Source organism: Bactrocera tryoni, unplaced genomic scaffold (assembly GCF_016617805.1).
Source record: "Bactrocera tryoni isolate S06 unplaced genomic scaffold, CSIRO_BtryS06_freeze2 scaffold_9, whole genome shotgun sequence".
In the NCBI taxonomy this organism is placed as follows: domain Eukaryota; kingdom Metazoa; phylum Arthropoda; class Insecta; order Diptera; family Tephritidae; genus Bactrocera; species Bactrocera tryoni.
In genome coordinates this window covers 256,284-279,695 of record NW_024396545.1, presented here as the reverse complement: position 1 = coordinate 279,695, position 23,412 = coordinate 256,284, and the positions used below count along the sequence as shown (strand labels likewise).

Sequence of the window (23,412 nt, the reverse complement as noted above, 5' to 3'; positions counted from 1 at the left end):
ATATTTTCGTAAATTAGGAAGTAAACTACATTTTCATGAAATAATAGAAGAAGTGAAACAAATTTTTCCGAACTGTACCGAACTCATGACCGATAATGAAAGCATATTCGTCGGCATAGGCACAACCGCATTATTAAATAAATTACAAATTAAACACGAAAAGACAGCAAATAATCATTCAACTTCCAACGCACAAGTAGAAAGGTTACATTCAACGATATTAGAAATCGCGAGGACTTTAGCTAACGACAGAACTACAACTACGGAAGAAAAAATATTCTCAGCAGTCAAGGAATATAACAGGACTATTCATTCGGTGATAAAGGAAAAACCAGTAGAATTATTTTTTAATCAAAAGGAAATTAACGAAAAAGTGAAAAATAATATAGAAAAAACCAAGAACGTATGTTAGAATACCATAATAAAAAAAGAAGCCAAAAAGATTTTAAACCAGGACAAATAATTTATGAGAAAAGTAGTAGAAGACAAAAATATAACAAAAGATATATTAAACACATAGTAAAAGAAAATAAAGAAAATACGGTGCTTACAACGAAAAATAAACTAATACACAAAGATAACATACGAAATGTACTACCCGATAATAATATTAATAATTCTAGTGAACAAATCACTACAATACCAAATAACTAATGTGGAAAATAAAAAGTTTATATTAACCGAGACATATCCGTCATACATTTATAATGAATCAGATTACTTATATCACATGATAAACTTAACAAAAATTTTAGAGCATTATGACACACTCTCAACATTAGCTAAAAACTCTCCGGAATTACATAGGGACATAGCCTTAGTCAACAGAATAGAAGTGTTAAAAAATCAATTAATAATTAGAAGAAAGAAAAGGAGCATAAATTTCTTAGGATCAGCACTTAGCTTTATAACAGGCGTACCAGATCATGACGATATGATAAAAATAAAACAACAAATTAATGATATAGTAGGAAATAATAATAAACAGAGGTTAATCAACACTCACTTCGAAAAACTGTTGGAATCCTTTAATTATAAAACAATTCATCAACAAGTAATGCTACAAAAAATACTCAAAGAACTTGAAGACTTAACTTTAACAATCAATTTCGCTAAAAATAAAAACTTTTGCTCTGCATCGTCAAACACGGAAGATATAGAAAAAATTATTAAATTAGAGAATTCAGACATTCCTGTAATAAATATAATGGAATATTCAGATATACACACTTGTAGAATTAATAACACATTTATTATTATATATAAATACCCTATAATTAAACAAAAATGTGAAACATATGATATTACACCAATAGCATATCGACATGGAAAGTTACAATTAGACAATAAAGTATCTAAATGTAAAAACGAAATAAAAAGAATTAACAAATGTAAAAATATTTTATCAAAATTTATAAGTCAAGAAACTAAAACAGATACTTGTACAATACCAAAGTTATTAAACCTCAAAGCACAATGCAATGTAAAAGAAGAATCAAATGAAGAAATAATTGAAATAAATGAAGGAAATATTTTAATAAATGGTAAAAATAAAATAAATAATGAAACTATCACAGGAACATACCTAGTGCAGTTTAAAGAAAATTTAAAATTAAATAATATAACTTTTCACAATCAAAACGAGGAAATTAAAAAATATATCCTGTCACAAGAAGAACATAATATTAAAATCCTAGATATATTAGAATCAAACTCAAAATATAAATTTAATAACATTGAAAAACTACATAAATTTATTTTACCATACGAAGAACACTCAATACAAAACATATTTGTAACCCTAATAATTATATGCATACTAGCTACAACAATATACTTAAGTTTGAAATTGTATTATGCCATATTAAAATGTAAAACTCTAAAACTTAAAGAAAATCAACAAAAAAGATATGAACAAATACTGAAGGCTCAAGGATTGGAACATCTGGAAGAAAGATGCAATCACCAGCGTATAAAAAGATCAAGAAATCTTTTCAATAAAGGAGGGGGGAGTTAATACATGACTTACACTGAACCCAACTGATAATAGCTACCACACATATACATCTGCCTAGCAATAAGCTGACATCACTTACTATAAGATAACACTATCCAAATAACTAAACTAATTGTCATCCACATCAGTAATTTTCCACTTCAGTACTTTTCCACAATAGAATAGAAACCACAAAACTACAACTGATAAACATATTACTTTGAAGCTAAGTTTTTGTATAATTACAAGCATACCCTTGTATACAACATCTTTTTCTGTTCATAAAATTCACACTGTTTAAGTGATTAAATAAAGATCGCTCTACGGAGCTAAAAATATATTTTTTAGAAAATAATAAAGTGTAAACTTTAATTCGCGCCAAAAAACAATGGAGCAACTTTGACCACTAAAAAGTTCACAGATATTCTTATTTTGGTCTATATTATGATATTCTAAAGTTTCGTCAAAATCGGAGAACCACGGGTACAAAACCATGTCGCCAATTGACGGAATGGCCCTTATAAAGAAAAAAAATGATAATTTTTAATAAAAAGCCACTACATACGGATTTTGTAAATAGTTTTCAATCATCCTCCAAAGTATTGCCTTCAAAAACGAAAAATCTATGCTCCAAAGAGGTAAATTCTCTTGTTCATCATAAAATTGATTTAACCCCATCGAATAAGGAGCTCCTAGTAAGTCTGGGATTTAATTTAAAAAAATGAGTGATATAAAAACGTTTTGTACAAACCCATTTTTGATAATAACATAATAAACAAGTAAGGAAGGGCTAAGTTCGGGTTTCACCGAACATTTTATACTCTCGCATGATAAAGAGATAATAATTTACATATTTTTTTATTTTGCTGTAAAATTAATTAGATTAGATCAATTTGTGTACTTTGAGTATTGAATTGTATTTTCATTTCCTAATGTATACTCGTATATTATACAGAGAAGGCATCAGATGGAATTCAAAATAGCGTTATATTGGAAGAAGGCGTGGTTGTGAACCGATTTCACCCATATTTCGTACATGTGTCAGGGTGGTATTATGTACCGAATTTCATTGAAATCGGTTGAGTAGTTCCTGAGATATGGTTTTTGGTCCATAAGTGGGCGACGCCACCCGCATTTTCAATTTTTAAAAAAGCCGGGTTGCAGCTTCCTTCTGCCATTTCTTCCGTAAAATTTAGTGTTCTGACTTTTTTGTTGCTCGGTTAACGCACTTTTAGTGATTTTCAACATAACCTTTGTATGGGAGGTGGGCGTGGTTATTATCCGATTTCTTCCATTTTTGAACTGTATATGGAAATGCCTGAAGGAAACGACTCTATAGAGTTTGGTTGACATAGCTTTAGTAGTTTCCGAGATATGTACAAAAAACTTAGTAGGGGGCGGGGCCACTCCCACTTTTCCAAAAACATTACGTCCAAATATGCCACTCCCTAATGCAAACCTTTGTGCCAAATTTCTCTTTAATATCTATATTTATGGCTTAGTTATGACACTTTATAGGTTTTCGGTTTCCGCCATTTTGTGGTCGTGGCAGTGGGCCGATTTTGCCCGTCTTCGAACTTAACCTTCTTATGGAGCCAAGAAATACGTGTACCAAGTTTCATCATGATATCTCAATTTTTACTCAAGTTACAGCTTGCACGGACGGACGGACAGACGGACCGACAGACAGACATCCGGATTTCAACTCTACTCGTCACTCTGATCACTTTGGTATATATAACCCTATATCTGACTCTTTTAGTTTTAGGACTTACAAACAACCGTTATGTGAACAAAACTATAATACTCTCCTTAGCAACTTTGTTGCGAGAGTATAAAAAGGATTGTCATAGCTATATACCATATTTACATTAATTTCAAAACAATGATGAAATTCGTGTCCCCATACAAAATCAAGACCTCTATGTGCTACCAAGTGAGAGTATTTTATACATTGAGGGGTTCATATCAAAAAGTGATTCAACAATTTCACAAACTGTGCAGCTGCTAAATAATTGTATGGCTTATTTATTTGAGGAGATACGATATGAAATAAATGGAATAGAAATCGATCGGACTAGAAAGTTGGGTATTGCAACAGAAATGAAAAATTATGTATCACTTAACGTATTTGAGAGTACAAATTTAAAAAAAAAATGCAGGGTGGTGCCCTCTTAAAAATATTAACCTCACGACTGGACATTTCAGTTTTTGTTTACCACTAAAAACCCTACTTGGATTTGCCGAAGATTTTGATAAAATTATTGTTAATTGTAAACATGAACTAATTTTAGTACGAGCTAAAGAAGATGATGCTGTTATGATGTCAACTACAGCAAATGAAAAACTTGTACTAAAACTTTTAAATGTTATATGGAAAGTACCACATATTGAACTTTCAGACTCGTATCGCTTAACTATGTTGAGAACAATTAATAGTAAACAACCGCTAAACATTTCGTTTAGATGTTGGGATGTCTATCTTAACCCCTCCCTACAGGAAAGCACGAATATCTTGTGGAATGTCAAACTGGGTGGTGAAAATGAAAGACTTTGCTATATGCTTTTAGGATTTCAAAATGCAAAGAAATTTAAACATTGCGAATTATTAGATATTAAAGTTCACCTTAACTCCACTCCATATGATGATCTTAATATTAAAATTGAACGAAATCGGTATGCTCTATTATACGACATGTATTTGAAATTTCAAGAAAGTTACTATGGACGCACTCCCTAACCACTTTTATCACCTGATCAATTTGTTGAAATTGCTCCAATAATTGTTTTAGATGTAACACATCAAAATGAATCTATTAAAAGCGGCCCAATCGATATTCGGATTGAGCTAAAATTTCACAAATCCGTCCCTGCTAACACAGCTGCTTATTGCATCCTTATCCACGATAAAATGTTTGAATATATTCCATATATAAATATAGTTACAAAGATTATTTCAAACAGCTTACATTACATATATCAAAACTACAAGTAGGTTAAACATTCTTTCCTACACTATTTTTTATCGCAACAAAAAAAAAAATTAATTGATTAATTGTTTTTGTTATAAAAGTTTAACTGTGCTTCGATTTAAGTCATTCAAACTAGCTATTTTGTTAAATATCATTACTATTCGGCAATGTTAAATTAAATTGTCGATTTTTCGAGTTTTGGTTTATCGCAAGTGCATTGTTTTCTACTTTCTCCTAAAATGGTGCTCCGTAGGCAGCTTTGAAAATAAGGAGGAATGATAATAATAGCGAAAGATAAAATTTAAATTCCATTGTGTCATATCCATTTGCCCACGACAATTTAAAATGAGGTGGACATTTGAAAAAATGTGTTTATATACTTACTTTTCTTCTTCTTCTTTTCAAGCTTTACAATAAAAAACATAAGGTTCAAAATTTCTAATTTTATTTTTTTTTCATTTATATCACTATCTAGTATATACTTCAACATAATTAATGCTGATTTGAAGGCACAACGAATTTGTAGTTTGTTGATTTTCACATTACACGTATTATTATTAAAATGCTATTGACAACGTATAGCACCTGGGTATAAAATATACAATCTAGACAGATTCATTCAATTACATTCCATCATCATCTCTTCTTCAATATTAAAGACCGGCTTTTGCACAAACTCTGCTATCCACATTTTCTTTTATATTTTTCAACGTAAATGCTAAATAATTCCTTACTGCTTTGAAATTATCGCTTCCATAAGACCTTAGTAAATTATGGTGGCGTTTGATTAACCAATTAGCTTGTCGTTGATTATCCTTAATCAGGTCTGAAAAATCAAAGGGAGCTTTGATGTGGAAACAATGAAATTCTTCATTATTAAAGACCACAGCTATTCCCTTCACAATAAATCTGTTATCATAGGCTTTGAAGCCTTGAACGTCTACCGTCACAAACATTTCGAAAATACAAAATGAAATAAATGTTTTTCACTGTTAGTCTTTTTATACTCTTGTGTCTTTCATAATTAAGTGATTTCATAAAATTCTCACGCCTTCACAAACACAAAAGCGGCCCGGAGTCCCATCACACACTCAACCCCTCGCCCCATAACCGTTCGCCCAGCCCTCAGCCGCCAGCCCCCATCATATATGCATATACATACACATATATACATATACATATAAGTATATACATGCATAAAACGATTAAACCGCAAATGAAAAATTAAAGAACCTCAAGCTTTTTTGAGAAAAGTTAGTTACTTGGGAATGCGTGAAAAATAAATTGCCTGTACCGATAAATAAAATAACGACCGCGATTGCTCTTCTTACACAATTGAATTCTTTATTCCAGGAATTTTATGACTTAGCCCAAACCTTATAGGCTAGCCAGTCAAAAACGCAGAATCGTGGGTCGTGTCAGCTGGCACGACCTATCTTATGGGCGCGCAATGTAACTGCACAGTCAAAAACGCTACCCCTTCTCTCTTTGACGTGGGATGACGTGAGAATTCACGACATTTGGGTTTTTGCCGTGGAGACGTGTCTGCTGATTGCTCTCTCACAACGCAGGGTTGCCAATATCGATACACTGTAGTAATTATCAACTTTTATCGGGTGATTTTTTAAGAGCTTGATAACTTTTTTAAAAAAAAAAACGCATAAAATTTGCAAAATCTCATCGGTTCTTTATTTGAAACGTTAGATTGGTTCATGACATTTACTTTTTGAAGATAATTTCATTTAAATGTTGACCGCGGCTGCGTCTTAGGTGGTCCATTCGGAAAGTCCAATTTTGGGCAACTTTTTCGAGCATTTCGGCCGGAATAGCCCGAATTTCTTCGGAAATGTTGTCTTCAAAGCTGGAATAGTTGCTGGCTTATTTCTGTAGACTTTAGACTTGACGTAGCCCCACAAAAATAGTCTAAAGGCGTTAAATCGCATGATCTTGGTGGCCAACTGCCCATGCATCCCGAAAAATGCACTGTTTGGTGTGGTTTGTACGCTGGTGGAATCATTGGACCGTATTTTCAAAGATGCTGTTGGACGCAACGTTACGGTGAATGGCGATCGCTATCGTTCGATGCTAACAAACTTTTGTTGCCAAAATGGAAGAACTGAACTTGGTTGACATGTGGTTTCAACAAGATGGCGCTACATGCCACACAGCTCGCGATTCTATGGCCATTTGAGGGGAAAACTTCGGAGAACAATTCATCTCAAGAAATGGACCCGTAAGTTGGCCACCAAGATCATGCGATTTAACGCCTTTAGACTATTTTTTGTGGGGCTACGTCAAGTCTAAAGTCTACAGAAATAAGCCAGCAACTATTCCAGCTTTGGAAGACAACATTTCCGAAGAAATTCGGGCTATTCCGGCCGAAATGCTCGAAAAAGATTGCCCAAAATTGGACTTTCCGAATGGACCACCTAAGACGCGAGCCGCGGTCAACATTTAAATGAAATTATCTTCAAAAAGTAAATGTCATGAACCAATCTAACGTTTCAAATAAAGAACCGATGAGATTTTGCAAATTTTATGCGTTTTTTTTTTTTAAAAAGTTATCAAGCTCTTAAAAAATCACCCGATATTTATAGGTATAATATTTTCCTTAATCTTATCAACCACTTCCATTATCTGTTTTGGTTTAATTATATGTAAAATAGTATATAGTATACAAACCGTACTATCTCTACTTCTCCTAGCTGAACTACAATATACCCTGCTTCTTCTGTGATTGGTGTCTCTTGTATATTCCCTTTCATTCAAAACCATTGTTATAATGACTATCCACATATAACACCGAAAAAACTCAAAATATGTAAAAACTAATCAAATATAATATAACCAATTGGAGGATGGGTTGTGTGTAAAAGTTCTGCAAGTGAGAAAAGTTCTCCTGACTACCATTCACTTGGGAATAGCCACAAACGATTATTTTATATATGGCTCAAGCAGCTCACGACTTCCGGTCTTAGAACTATTTATCCACTCGTTAGAAGGCGACCTGAAGTAAAAAAGCGAAGCATCCCCCTCACCAGGGTTAATAGTTCGAATAGTCTTGTGTGCTGGGCTTGGGACCCGCCCCAGCCACGTAAAAAATTTTACCACTGAAAAGGAAGACAACAGTCACGGATGAGTGACCCCCCTTTTATTGATATGCACGCTAACGCATTGGGATTACTATTAAAGAGCAAGCACCCTCCTTAATTAGGAAGGTGCCGTTGCCAAGCTGCGATGGACGGAACAAGGACAGAGGTGGGTAGCTCCTTGTGGCATTTACTAAAGTGGCCAAATAAAGGAGCGCAAATTCGTTGTGGGATTCGTGGTGGGAGAGAGACTCCGTCGCCGAGTACTGTCATTCACACCAATGGATGAACGTCTAGCCACAATCCGCATCAAAGTGAAGTTCTTCGACATATCGCTGATCTGCGCCCATGCCGCGAGGGAAGAGAATGATGCACAGTGGTCGGGCTTATATGGAGCGAGCGGCCAAAAATACTTCTAGTGGAGATTAAAATTCTAAATTTTTTCCGAAATTCTATAAAAATATAAATGAATAAATAAATATAAAATATCGTTCACATTCAACTCACTCCTCAAGTTACACCCCCTGCTCGTAAGTCCCCATATCACAGAATAATGCATTTGTTTGTAATTTTAACAAGTACTAAGCATATTATTGTATAATATATTATACTAAAAGATCATACAAATATTTATTAAAAATTTACTTCATTTTAGGTGGTATCTTTCGTTGTCCCGTTATGAAAGGATCCGATGAAAGGAGTAGACGCTTTAGTAGGTCTTGATTTGTTGCTACTCGAGAAATTTTCCTTTGTATGCTGCAGACGAAATTTTTTTATGTCCTTATTTCTTGACTCAGCAGCTTCCTCCAACAATTCCTCAATCGACAACAGAGCGTTTTCAATTATGGATGGTCCATGAATTAAAATCTTATGAACAGTAGGCGGAAGGTAATACCATTAATATGTCCTTGTTAAATCAAAGGCTATTTGGAGTGCAAATGTCCTAAATTTTTCAACATTAATTTTGTATCCTGAATAGAGTGTTTGCAATATTGTTGCACATCTTTCAATAAGGTCTTTATCTAGGCCTGTAATTTCCGAAGATAACCCAGGATTACTGACCAATCTTTCGGCTTATCGACAATCAATCCCATTTTTCAAGCGAAATTCTGTTTGCCTTTTTCTTGTGACGTGACAAATAGGTGGCTGTCTTCCAAACTATTGTTCGCACAGGTGAAGTGTGTAGATCGGAATTGAATGAAAACGATTCATTTTTCGAAAGCCAATCGGAATACTTTTCCAAAACGAATGTTTTATTTCGTTTGCAGTCTCTCCAAAATATTGCAATCCTCTTGCAGCAGTAATTAACGCTTTTTTCCAATTGATCCAAATATTCCGCTTTCATTATACAGCCATCATTCTCTATTTTCGATTTCACAGATTGAAATAATTCCTTGTGAAATAATTTAATCTTGACTGGATTTTTACCTGTCACTGAACACCACTTATTATATATATAAATACGGCTTACTTCGCATTCATAAGAAGCTCCTATATAAAAAGTAAAGCATAATATAATTAAAAGTTATAAATAACTTAAGAAAAGAAAATTAACAAATGAACGGAATCAAAGAACAACACAAAAAAACGCACAAGGACAATCACGATATTAACAACACACATCACATAAAGCACAATTACACAAACGAAAAAAATGCTCAAAAGCGGCGAGACCACGTTGTTCTGTTCAAGGTTACGCAGCGGCTAGCAAAAACTAGCAGCTAGAATTTTCTTTATATAATCTGTAAATATTGGCTTATATTCCGATATAAGTTTGATCGTTAACTTCGATTAAATTCACAACTAAAAGTCTAAGTGAAAATTTTGTTTACGTATAAATTTTTAATACAACCCAATTTTACATTACAAAAATTAAGTTAATTAATAAAAACTAACACAACATTTTGAGTCCATAAATATAATTAAATATAATAGTTCATACCTTTATTTACAATATTAAATACTTCCATAATTCGTCTTATCTTTTTTTTAATTGTTTTAATTTTTTGTTTTAAAGCCTCACTTGCACGTTGCTTACACTGCAACCAGGGGCTAACGCAGGGGGTTGTTGGGTTAAATTAAAACCCCAAAGTAATTGAATTTTTAAACAGTAGAATTTCATTCTACATAGTCATTTGAAAAATTGTAATTTGTTGTTTTCAAAGCAATCTTTCTGCCGACGATGATACAATTGTATCTTTTTTGATACTTTTTTTCTAAATTTTGTAATTTGATACTTTTTTGTTCACAAACGGCCTATTTTGATACTTTTCTGCTGATAGAATTTAATTTTTTTAAAATATGAAAATGTTAAACTAAAACAAACCTATTGCATCTGGATAGTATTAAAAAGTTGTGGGAATATAGGCCAATTAAAAACCCCAGAAAAATGTAATCTGGACAGAGACATTTTTTTAATTTGCTTCAAAGTAATGAGTTATGAGTAATGAGATGATGCCTTATAACTCTGTGGCTGCTGAACTGGATTTTTTTTAGATTTAAGGGGAATTGTGAGTCGAAAATGGACTTCTTTTGAAAATTAGTTCTGAACTGAAAAATCACCAATAAGGTTTCTATTATTTTTTTTAGAGTTTATTTTTAATCATAATACAGGGAAAATAAAAATCATTTATTATGACTTTCAGTTTTCGTTCCATGAGCAAACTGTTGTGAAATAAATTTAAATTAAAAAAAATTATGCTATTTGCAAAAAAATACTTGAGTGTCTTAACTAAAATGTCTCTATTTTTAATAAAAACAACCAGAAAAAACTAGTCTGAATTAGATACACAACTTTACTTATTATTTGTTTTTCAAATGAAAATTTTTAAAACAACGGTTGTGCTTTTGATACTTTTTGATACTTTTTTTGCTTGGCAACATATACTTAATTTTTTTAGCTCGCGGCAACACTTGTCACTAATGATTAGAGCGTGAATGAGAATAGAACAAATGAAGTATGTGCGTACGTGCGTACGTGCGTACTAAAGCCAATTTTTGCATTATCAAAACACAGAAGCCTATGTTTGCAGCAAATAGACTGTGATTTGAGCAGCTGCGTTGCTTATGCGAATAATTTGTATGCTGAAATTAGTGAAATGCGTAATGATTCTGAACAATCGTTTAAACTAATTTTTGAATCAGTTAAAACAATAGCCGCAGAATTAGATTTAGAAATCAAAATTCCGCGTTTGGCGAAGCGGCAAACTAATCGCGACAATTATGAAGGCGAACCGGAAGAATATTACCGCAGATCAATTTATATACCGTTTTTAGATAATTTTTTGGACCAAATCAATGAACGATTTTTAAAACATCGAGAGCTGCTTTCCAAAATTGAAAACATTTTGCCAAATAAATGCATAAATCTTGACGTTATTGAGATGCAGGAGACTGTTCGTGTTTTAGAAAAGCAATGGTCCGCTGATGTAGAAGATCGCGCTGAATTTATAATGTGGAAAAGGTTAAAAATCTTTTCTTCAGATTATATTTTCTAACTAAAATTTTGAATATATTTTCAGGAACTGGTGCATCCTTTTTCAAAGATTGGAGCAACAATCCCTATATCTGTCGCTTCAAGTGAACGCTGAAAATAAAAGAAGATAAGACTTCAATTTGTGAATGAAATAATGAAACCTTGTCTTTTTACCTAAAACCCCCCCCACATTTTTTTCCTGCGTTCGCCACTGACTGCAACGCATTGAAAACCAATAAAATGTTTTGCTCTTTGTTAAACAGTTATTCTTGCAGAGTACAGCTGGAACAAAACAACAATAACAGCAGATTAAAAAAGTGTGAGCTATTATGAGACAGTGTTGGCACATTTTTAGCGAAAACTTTAACTTGATTTTTTTATTTTTGGCCTATGGGGGCGACCACAGTGAGACGATGGGACCAAAGATGCCTTCTATGAGCGCTTGGAGCGCACCTATGAGAGCTGCCCCGCCACGATATAAAAATCGTGCTTGGCGACTTTAACGCTAGGGTGGACAAAGAAGGTATCTTTGGCACTACGGTCGGTAAATTCAGCCTCCATAACGAAACATCCCCAAATGGGTTGAGGCTGATCGACTTCGCCAGGGCCCGAAATATGGTTATCTGTAATACTAGATTCCAGCATAAGAAAATTCATAGAGCCACCTCGCTGTTACCGGATCGAGAAACCACCAACCAGATCGATCATGTTGTGATAGACGGAAGACACGTATCCAGTATTGTGGACGTGCGTGCGCTACGAGGTCCTAACATTGACTCGGACCATTATCTTGTTGCAACCAAGATTATTCGGCTAACAGAAGGTTTCAAGACCGAAGCATACTCTTGTAGGACGCCCAGAGGTGATCTAGCAACTGTTGGCCAGAGCATACTGAAATTACTTAGGCAACACTTCTTCAGCCTGCTGAATGGCAGTGAAAGTACAACGCCAGAAGAAGGCGAACCTGATTCCCCAATAGATTATGATGGAGAAGACGTTCCATTGCCGTATTGCGTATTGTGCGAAAGCTTAAAGCACACCGTCAACAAACTGATTGGGTCCTATCAGTGTGGCCTTATACCTGGCGAGTCAACAACTGCCCAGATATTCACCATGCTAAAAATTTTAGAAAAGACTTGTGAAAGGAGAATCGACACACACCACCGCTTCATCGATTTCGAAGCTGCTTTCGACAGCACGAAAAGGAGCTGCCTTTATGCCGCGATGTCTGAATTTGGTATCCCCGCAAAACTAATACGGCTGTGTAAACTGACGTTGAACAACACGAAAAGCTCCGTCAGGATCGGGAAGGACCTCTCCGAGCCGTTCGGTACCAAACGAGGTTTCAGACAAGGCGACTCTCTATCGTGCGACTTCTTCACTCTGCTGCTGGAGAAAATAATTCGAGCTGCAGAACTTAATCGAGCAGGTAAATTTTTTTATAAGAGTGAACAGAGTATCATCGACACCCGCGGCTTTCTCCTGACTGGACAAGGAAGCAGATAGGTATGGCAGTGAACGAGGAAAAGTCGAAATATCTCCTGTCATCAAACAAACAGTCGTCGCACTCGTGACTTGGTTAGTGTTGACAGTCATAACTTAGATAATTTCGTCTATCTGGGAACCAGTGTGAACACCACCAACAATGTCAGCCAACGCAGGATAACTCTTGCCAACAGGTGCTACTTCAGACTGAGTAGGCCATTGAGAAGTAAAGTCCTCTCTCGACGAACAAAAACCAAACACTATAAGTCACTCATAATTCTCGTCAGAGATAAAGAGATGTTAAACTCCTCTCTCACTGGAAGTGAGAGAGCAATTGCTAAACGTCAAAACCACCTAAACTTTGACAGTTGATCGAGTTCAGGAGGTTTTGACGTTTAGCAATTGGAAACGAGCGATGGCCAGATTGAAATCTTACCAAAAAAATATGTAAACGGAGGGATTTGTTGCATCGTTCAAGACCACTTTTAAAAATGAAAATTAAATAAATTTGTAAAATTTAAAGATATTTGATGAAACGTTTTGTAATTTGAAGCATCATAGTTTTATTTTCAATGAAAAATGATTAAAAACGTTTAATGATTGAGAGCTAACAAGCTTAAATCCAATTATTGGGCATTGAAAGGACAAAAGTCAGTTGTTATAATATTCTTTCAAAAGATTTAAATAGTTTCTCCATATAATAAATAACCGCTATATAGTAATTTTTATTCATACTAAATGTTGGGTGTTTGAATTTAAATGCCCAAAAATTGTAATTTTGTTCAATCTGGCCATAATGGAAAATGTTATAAAAAACGCTAATTTTGAGGCGCTCTCACACTGGAATAAGTTTAACAACCCTTTATTCCTGATTCTCGTCCTGCTATATTGTGAAGAGGCTTGGACGATGACAACAACTGATGAGTCGACGTTGCGAGTTTTCGACAGAAAATTTCTGCGAAAGATTTGTTGTCCTTTGCGCGTTGGCCACGGCGAATATCGCATTCGATGGAACGATGAGCTGTATGAGATATATGACGACATTGACATATGTAGTTCAGCGAATTAAAAGACAGAGGCTACGCTGGCCAGCTCTGAAACTATTCGACGCAGTTCCCGCCGGGGGAAGTAGAGGAAGAGGAATACCTCCACCCCGTTGGAAGGACCAGGCGGAGAAGGACTTGGTTTCGCTTGAAATATCCAATTGGCGCAACGTAGCGAAAAGAAGAAACGACTGGCGCACTGCTGTTATCTCGGCTATAATTGCGTTAGCGTTGTCTACGCCAATAAAGAAGAAGAAGAATGGGGTGAATGTAATTATTAGTTTGTTTTATTTCTGAGTGTTGTCAAATTGATATTTGGATTGTAATTCTAAATTTCTAATGCAATCATTTTACCTCTTTGTTCTGGTTATGATAATATTAGGAATCAATTTCTATAGATAAATTTAATTGAACTAGGTTAATTCCTTTTATGGTTTCGTTGTTTACTTTATGCGTTCCGTCGTTTATAGTGTTACCATGACTTAAACCTATTACAGGATAGTTCTTTTCTTGGAATATGTTACAATGTGCTTCTTTGTTTAGTAATATGGGTACACTTGTATTACAATTGTCTTCCTTTTCCTGTTTACATACATACATATCTATTTGCTTAAATTGTTTTTACAGTTTCGTACAAGAGTGTAATTACTGTTACTTATAGTGACTAAGTTGTCTAATTGTAATTTACCTTGTTTACACATTAAAGGTGTTAGTTTGAAAGTTTGGCATAATTTGTCTGTGATTGGATATTTATATTATCTTGCATTCTTAGTATGTGAATTCTTGCATATTCTAAAACATTAATAACTGGAACGTTTTGTTTTTCGGTTTTCATTATCCTTTCAATTTCTTCTATATTGATTGCTGCAGAATCGAAATCTCCATTCTTTGCAAAATTAAAAATAAATCTAATAATTCGCTATGGATTTCTAGGAGGAGTGTTTGATATTTTATTCTTTGAGCGTTTGATGTCGAATGGCTGGGGGTAGTCATGGGGTGTTGTATATGTATGTAGTTTTTCGTATAAAGCTCGTAACGCGATACTTTTAAATATAGAATCATTATCAGTCTTGAGTTGTGAGCAGAATGGGTACATTTGAGTGATAACTTCTTCTACAATCTTATGGAATTCTCTTTTGTTTTCTAGTTTCCTAATATATGCATATTTTGAATATTTTTCAGTGCTTGTTAAGTAAGTGGTATTATTAATGTGAAATACAAGTATCTTCATTTGTATGGATGTACCTATGCCTATTGATATTGGTGTTTTTCCATATGCTTGTTTTGTTGGGTCACGTTCATATTAATTTTCTTTGCATATCACACATATTTTTGCTAATTTCTTTGTATCTTCTCTCAGAGTTGGCCAATTGCATGTTCCTAATATTTCTTTGGTATTGTTTTCTGCGCTCTATATGTTCTTTCGTGAGTGTGTTTCATTATTTCATCTCGTTCTTTCTCTACTATGATGTCTTTCAGTAAATGTTGGCAAAATACCTTTTTCGCTGAGTCAAATGTAGTATTTATAATTTCGTGTATTTCGTACTAATTCTAGTTGCGTGTGGACAGCTGTTGTGATATTTGGATTTATTATTTGTTTCAATGTTCCAATTAAATCAATTTTTGTTGTGAAATGACGATGAATGTATTAACTGTGGTTCGCTTGATTTTTTTATAATTATTTGATTTTTGAATTCATATATGAGCCGCTCAATAAACACATCAATTAACTCCACTTTTTGAAAAATCTTAAGTTTAAGTGTCAAAGTATAGTCATAACTTTTTATATTTATAATAACTTTCCTGAATAATAAATATTAGCACCGTTAAATGGCAATTATTTTTGGCAACTGAATAATAAGTAATTAATTTCAGAAGCCATTTCGATTAACTCCATACTCTAAGATAAATCGTTTCAGTAACGTCGTATCTATGCTGGCCGTGCATCGACGCTTATTTGTTTTTAAACGGCCGAAGATGTTCTCTTCCCCTCAATAATATTCGTAACAAAATCGCATCGGTAAACAGATAAAGAGAAGCACAATTAGTATATGTAGCAGTGAACTCGCACGCAGTATGTTACTGTGTACTTCTAATAGTAGATAGTAGAATTCTTAAACTAACTCAAAAGCGGAGACAAATGCTATTTTTTATAAATATATAAATTATTTTTTACAGTTTGATTTCAGTTTTGATATTTTATATTTTCGAAAACTGTAACTGAAAACTTAGATGTGTACAAAATTATATGTATATGCGTATTTAGCAATGGCAACATTGTTCAAATGAAATCAAAAAATAATGGCTGATTTCTACGAGCTTAAATTTTGACATATTTTTTTTATAACTAAGGAAGGGAGGAGCGGAATTCTCTATTAGCCTTTTCAACATTACTCCCAAACTTTTTTTAAGCAAATAAATATTATACCGTTACAATCAAAATGAGTGAGACTAATAACGTGAGTGAGGAAAGCAGTGTTTCTTCAATACGATTTATCACCAGAAATTCTGGGTTAAGAAGACGTTTATCGTGTTCCTCGGATTCATCGGATTGCAATAGTACAAACCCAACAAACACATTATTGGGAGAAAAAGAAGTCGTAATCCTGTTAAATGGATACGAAATTTACAAAAGCATAACAGGATAAAACGAGAAGAAAGTAGAAAATAGGTAGATTTATTGAAGAAAACCGTTGAATGCTGTTTAATCACTGTCATTATCCGTAGTTTAAATTATTTTTAGCCGCTTATTTTGATGGCCGGCACTGATATCACTAGAATTTGTATCAGAATCAATAGTAAGAACTATGGAATGATGTTCTGATTGACTTAGGCCCGGTTTCACAGTCCATACTTATGTTGTACTTAAGATAAAACAGAAAAATATTGTTTTACAGTTCATACTTATGTAATGCTTAAGTACTGAAAAGGGGAGACTCTAAGCAGTGCTTAAATAACAGCTGATTTTTGTTTTGAATTTGCTTTGAATTTTCAGCGACATCTTTCGTAGCGTAGGGCATGTGTCCGTTCGTTTGCACTCAATAACAGCTTATACTTTTCCTTCAGTTCCCATAGGTGCTCCGACTCGCTAGTGATGAAATTTGGGGTTCTTTTGTTGTTTTCATCAATTTTGATATAATTTTCCTCGCAAATTTATGTATTGTCTGTTATAATTTAAATATTTCAAACATATTTTTATGAATGACATTTGTAAAACATATGTTGCCCATAACGTTGCCATATATCATAATAAAATTTTATAGAAATTGTGCATTGACTGTGAAACGCAAACGACCACTCAGTTTGCAACAATACTTAGCTAAGATTTTATTTAGGCACAACTTAAGTATGGACTGTGAAACCGGGCATTAGCGTCTCCGACTGAGTTTGCACCATAAACTCAGTTAATTTTGTTTGAATGCTTCTTTTTAGACCCAATAAATTCCGATGTAGTTCTTTATATCTTAACATGCATACACTCAATTCTTTTTGAAAAATTCGTGCACGTTCTGCTGCAAGTTTAAGACCAAGCAAAAAACGAAAAAAAGCAATCGCGTTAAAGTGAGAAACTCGCGTAAAAAAAGGAAATAACCGCGTTAAAGTGAAATAGCGTAAAAAGAGGTCGCGTAAAAAAAGGACTGAGTGTACTTATGTAGGTTACCCCGGGTATTGGTTCGATCAAGATTTATTTTTAAAGGAGTATTATGCAAAAGTACTAAAGTCGCCCCGAGTATGGGCTCGGCCAGGGTTATATCGAGTGATTTTTTTGAGGTTAGGATTTTCATGCATTAGTATTTGACAGATCACGTGGGATTTCAGACATGGTGTCAAAGAGAAAGATGCTCAGTATGCTTTGACATTTCATCATGAATAGACTTACTAACGAGCAACGCTTGCAAATCATTGAATTTTATTACCAAAATCAGTGTTCGGTTCGAAATGTGTTTCGCGCTTTACGTCCGATTTATGGTCTACATAATCGACCAAGTGAGCAAACAATTAATGCGATTGTGACCAAGTTTCGCACTCAGTTTACTTTATTGGACATTAAACCAACCACACGAATGCGTACAGTGCGTACAGAAGAGAATATTGCGTCTGTTTCTGAGAGTGTGGCTGAAGACCGTGAAATGTCGATTCGTCGCCGTTCGCAGCAATTGGGTTTGTGTTATTCGACCACATGGAAGATTTTACGCAAAGATCTTGGTGTAAAACCGTATAAAATACAGCTCGTGCAAGAACTGAAGCCGAACGATCTGCCACAACGTCGAATTTTCAGTGAATGGGCCCTAGAAAAGTTGGCAGAAAATCCGCTTTTTATCGACAAATTTTGTTCAGCGATGAGGCTCATTTCTGGTTGAATGGCTACGTAAATAAGCAAAATTGCCGCATTTGGGGTGAAGAGCAACCAGAAGCCGTTCAAGAACTGCCCATGCATCCCGAAAAATGCACTGTTTGGTGTGGTTTGTACGCTGGTGGAATCATTGGACCGTATTTTTCAAAGATGCTGTTGGACGCAACGTTACGGTGAATGGCGATCGCTATCGTTCGATGCTAACAAACTTTTGTTGCCAAAAATGGAAGAACTGAACTTGGTTGACATGTGGTTTCAACAAGATGGCGCTACATGCCACACAGCTCGCGATTCTATGGCCATTTGAGGGAAAACTTCGGAGAACAATTCATCTCAAGAAATGGACCCGTAAGTTGGCCACCAAGATCATGCGATTTAACGCCTTTAGACTATTTTTTGTGGGGGCTACGTCAAGTCTAAAGTCTACAGAAATAAGCCAGCAACTATTCCAGCTTTGGAAGACAACATTTCCGAAGAAATTCGGGCTATTCCGGCCGAAATGCTCGAAAAAGTTGCCCAAAATTGGACTTTCCGAATGGACCACCTAAGACGCAGCCGCGGTCAACATTTAAATGAAATTATCTTCAAAAAGTAAATGTCATGAACCAATCTAACGTTTCAAATAAAGAACCGATGAGATTTTGCAAATTTTATGCGTTTTTTTTTAAAAAAAAGTTATCAAGCTCTTAAAAAATCACCCGATATAAAGGAAGTGGGAACTGGAATACTACTAAAACTAAACAAATACATTGGTGAAATTTCAATAAACAACGAATCTACATTTTTAAACGTGACATTCATCATTTTGTATACCAACAAACCATTGTTTTCAACGGTAAAAAATTCTATAACGAAGAAAGAACCGCACCACCCAACATAAAAGAATTCCTCTCGCCGGAAATGCTGAAACAGCTAAACTAAACTGAATAATACAAAAGAAGTAAGTCTGTTAGAAGCAGAAAATAGAGTCAAATATGGAACCAGTATCACTCTAATTTTCATTTTAATAGTGATCGCCTTAATTTTCGAAAAAAGAAGATGAACCCAAAAAACTATCACAACCGGCAATAGAAGGACTCAAACAAATTTTCAATACACCCAAACTAACTCAATAACTAAATATAACAGAGGCATGGTATGAGAGAGACTTATTGGAGTTGGTTGGTAGCACCGTCCACTTTTGATGAAATCCCATATCTCGGGACCCGACCAACCGATTTCGACAAAATTTAAATCGTAGCATTTATCTTACATTCTTAAATCAAATTGGGAAAAAATCGGCAAAATCGGACTACAACCACGTCCACTTCCCAAATAGCACAATTTTAAAATACACTTGATTCGTTTAGTTTTCAGTACAAAAATCAAGAAGCAATTATTATAACGAGATGCAACCTTGCAAGAATTATGACCAAAAATTGTTTGAATCCAATAAAAACTCCAAAAATCCAATATGCACATATAAAAATTGCTTGGGTTCTGGTCCTCCGATTGACATTTTACACCTTAACGTATTTCCCTGGCTTTGATGCCTGCAAGTATAAAATGTCCTTTGTACCCTTCTTATCTTGTATTATTTTTAATGCTCTTTCCGTATGGCCTTAAACATGAGAAATCGTAGATCAATCGGTTACGCTTTCCAAATTTTTCCCCAGTAAGAAGATGCCTTTTCTAAATGTTTCAACAACAGCCAGAACTTCAAGCTCATAACTGTGATAAGATCTAGTGTGATGGCGACTATAATAGCACATCGGGCGCCATACATGTAATGTTGGCAACACCCTGCGTGAGGCTGGCAGCAACCAACTTCACATCTCAAGAAGTAGCGACAGTTGGCGAATACAGTTGCCGAACACAGTTGGCAAAATACAGTTGGTGAACACAGTTGGTTAAGACAGTTAGCGAAGAAGTTGGCAAACGCAGCTGATCAATATTTTTCTATTCTTTAATTCATTCATTCATTTTCAATTAATTGTAACTTAATTATAAACAACATTTGTTAATAAACGTTATAATCACTTTTTACAAGGGGGCTCAACCTAAAAACCGCTCAAACGTTCAGTCGTTCAAGCTCAACCTATTAACGGATAAGTTGTAAGAACGATGCCTGTATGCAGATCGAGCAAAAAGAAGAAGGAAGTAGCAGGAAAAAATCTATTTGAAGCTGAAAAAGTTGATCCAGAGTTGGTAAAAGAGAACACATTTTCATTAAAGTTGATCGAAATGGAGAAAACAGAGGAAAAAGTCGAAAATCAGAACTCGAACGTGTGTGATAGTGGAATAAATTCAAGCGATCTGGTAGAGCTATTAAAAATGCTGAACTCAGGCAAAAACGTGTCAGTCGACCAATTCGAAAAAATTGTTCCAGAATACGATGGCGTGACAATTCCTATTGGAAAGTGGTTGGAAAACTTCAACGAGAATGCTGACGCATATGAGCTTACCGAAAAGCAGAAATATGTAAATGCGAGGAATAAAATGAGAGGAACGGCAAAACTCTTCCTAGAAACAGTGAGTGTTTCGAACTTCGATTCTTTGTGCGAAGCGCTCAAAGAGGAATTCGACATAAAGTTCAACAGTGCTGACATACATCAGAAGTTAATGCAAAGGCAAAAGAAAAACGACGAGAACTTTTACGAATATATTCTGCAAATGAGGAAGCTGGCAGCACTGGGGTCGATAGAAGACGAAGTAGTTATTCGATACATTGTGGACGGAATTAAGGTGCGTGAAGATCTGAAATATCCATTGTATAGTTCTAAGACATTTAAAGAACTAAAAGAGCGTTTCGGGATTATACAGCAAATGAGTTACAAGAGCAGCAGCAGCGCAGTACAAAAGCGAAACTACACGAAGCTTGCGCAAAATGTTAAAGACGATGAGGGCGAAAATCGCGCAGTAAGTAGACATTGTTTCAATTGTGGGTCATCTACACACATACGTGCAGAATGTAAGGCAGAAACAAAATGCTTTAAATGCAACGGCAATGGTCATATCGCAAAAAATTGTGAATATCAGAAGAGAACGGTGAACATGCTAACAAGTGATAAACGAAGTAAGCAAATGCGAATTAGCAACAAGTACATATCATGTTTGATAGACACAGGTGCAGATGTGTCACTTATGCAGCAATGTGTTTATGAAAAAAATTTTGGCAATCACAGCCTACAAAAAAGTTTTGCGAAATTGTATGGTTTGGGAAATGTTGCGATTGCGGCGAAAGGTGCGTTATCGTTAAAAGTTGAAGTTGATAATATAAAAACTGAGCATTCATTTCTTGTCGTAGCCGATCATAAAATAAACAACGAAGTTATTGTCGGATATGATTTCATTCAGCGTTTCCAATTAGAGTTTAATGTTAAGGGATATTTTTTCTCCGATAAGACAAATGTACAAGAAGAGGTCGAATTAAAATGCGTATACAATATTATAGTAAAAGTGCCAGAAATTGATGTTCCGCCTCAATATAGAAATGATGTTAATAAATTAATTAATGAATACAATCCTGTAGTTAGTCCGATTGAACATCCTATTCAGCTGAAAATAATACCAAAAGACGATTTTATTAATTTCAATGAAAGTCCGACCCGATTATGTGCAGCAGAGCGTGACGTTGTCAAGAGTCAAGTGGACGAGTGGTTAAAACTTGGAATAGTTCATGAATCCAACGCAAACATAGCCAGTAAAGTTGTTCTTGCAAGGAAAAAAGATGGAAGTTATCGTGTTTGCATAGACTATCGTAAACTAAATGCTGCTGTGTTAAAAGATCGTTTCCCTGTTCCAATCATCGATGAAGTGTTAGAGAAGATGCAATCAGCGAAATTCTTTACGGTTATGGACCTCAAAAATGGGTTCTTTCACGTGCCGATTGAAGAAAGTAGTCAGAAATATACAGCATTTTTAACTAGAGAAGGTTTATTTGAATTTGCTAAGGCACCGTTTGGATTTTGTAACTCGCCAGCAGTGTTCATGCGGTACGTAAACTATATTTTTCGGCAGATGATAAACGACGGTATCATGGAGTTATATGTAGACGATATTGTTGTTTTCGGACAGACAGCGGACGAATGTTTGAAGAATGTAAAAATGGTTCTGCAGAAGGCGCAAAGTTTCGGTTTAGAAATAAAATGGTCCAAATGCATGTTTCCAAAAGATAAAATTAGTTTTTTGGGTCATGAAATTCATAATGGTAGTGTATGGCCTGGAAGAGATAAAATTAAAGCTGTTAAAAATTTTATTGTGCCTAAAAATATCAGAGGCGTTCAAGCTTTCTTAGGTTTGACGGGATATTTTAGGAAGTTTGTTCAAAATTATGCCATCATAGCTAGGCCATTAACACAGTTACTGAAGAAAGAAGCAGAATTTCAGATTGGTCCATCGCAGCAAAAAGCAATACTTGATTTGAAGTCAGCTCTTACGCAAGAGCCTGTTTTGAAAATTTTTAAGCAGAATGCTAAAACTCAACTTCACGTAGATGCATCGAAGTATAGGTTTGGTGCGACATTAGTACAAGAGCACGAAGGAAAGTGGCATCCCGTATTTTATTGGAGTCGAAAGACCTCACCTCAAGAAGAAAGGTTACATAGTTACTTTCTCGAAGTGAAAGCTGCGTACTTGGCAACGAAGAGGTTGCGTCACTATTTAATGGGAATTCAATTTGACATAGTAACCGATTGTTCGGCATTTAAGCAGACTGCCACGGAAAAAGATGTACCCCGAGAAGTGGTTCAGTGGCTTATGTATCTACAAGATTTCCACTTTAATATTGAACATCGATCAGGAGAGAGAATGAAGCATGTTGGCAGCTTAAGTCGTTATCCGGTTATGGTTGTTATATCGCAGATACAAGTACAAATTCAGAAGGCGCAACAAAATGATGAGCATCTAAAAGCGATAACTGCAATTCTCGACGATAAACCATACGCAGATTACGTAATGAAAAACGGAGTGTTATATAAACAAGGGAAGGGTCAAGAGCTATTGATAGTACCGAGAAAT

At 34.9% G+C, this 23,412-nt stretch overlaps 1 protein-coding gene across 1 annotated transcript; it reads left to right on the top strand.

Annotated features, from left to right (window-relative positions):
* The first annotated feature begins 11,148 nt into the window (after positions 1-11,148).
* On the top strand, positions 11,149-22,904 carry LOC120782025. Its single transcript, XM_040114182.1, has 4 exons — positions 11,149-11,520; positions 20,532-21,138; positions 21,217-22,388; positions 22,889-22,904. The coding sequence occupies exons 1-4, from the start codon at positions 11,156-11,158 to the stop codon at positions 22,902-22,904; spliced, it is 2,160 nt and encodes a 719-aa protein (XP_039970116.1). The 5' UTR covers positions 11,149-11,155.
* The last annotated feature ends 508 nt before the right edge of the window (positions 22,905-23,412 follow it).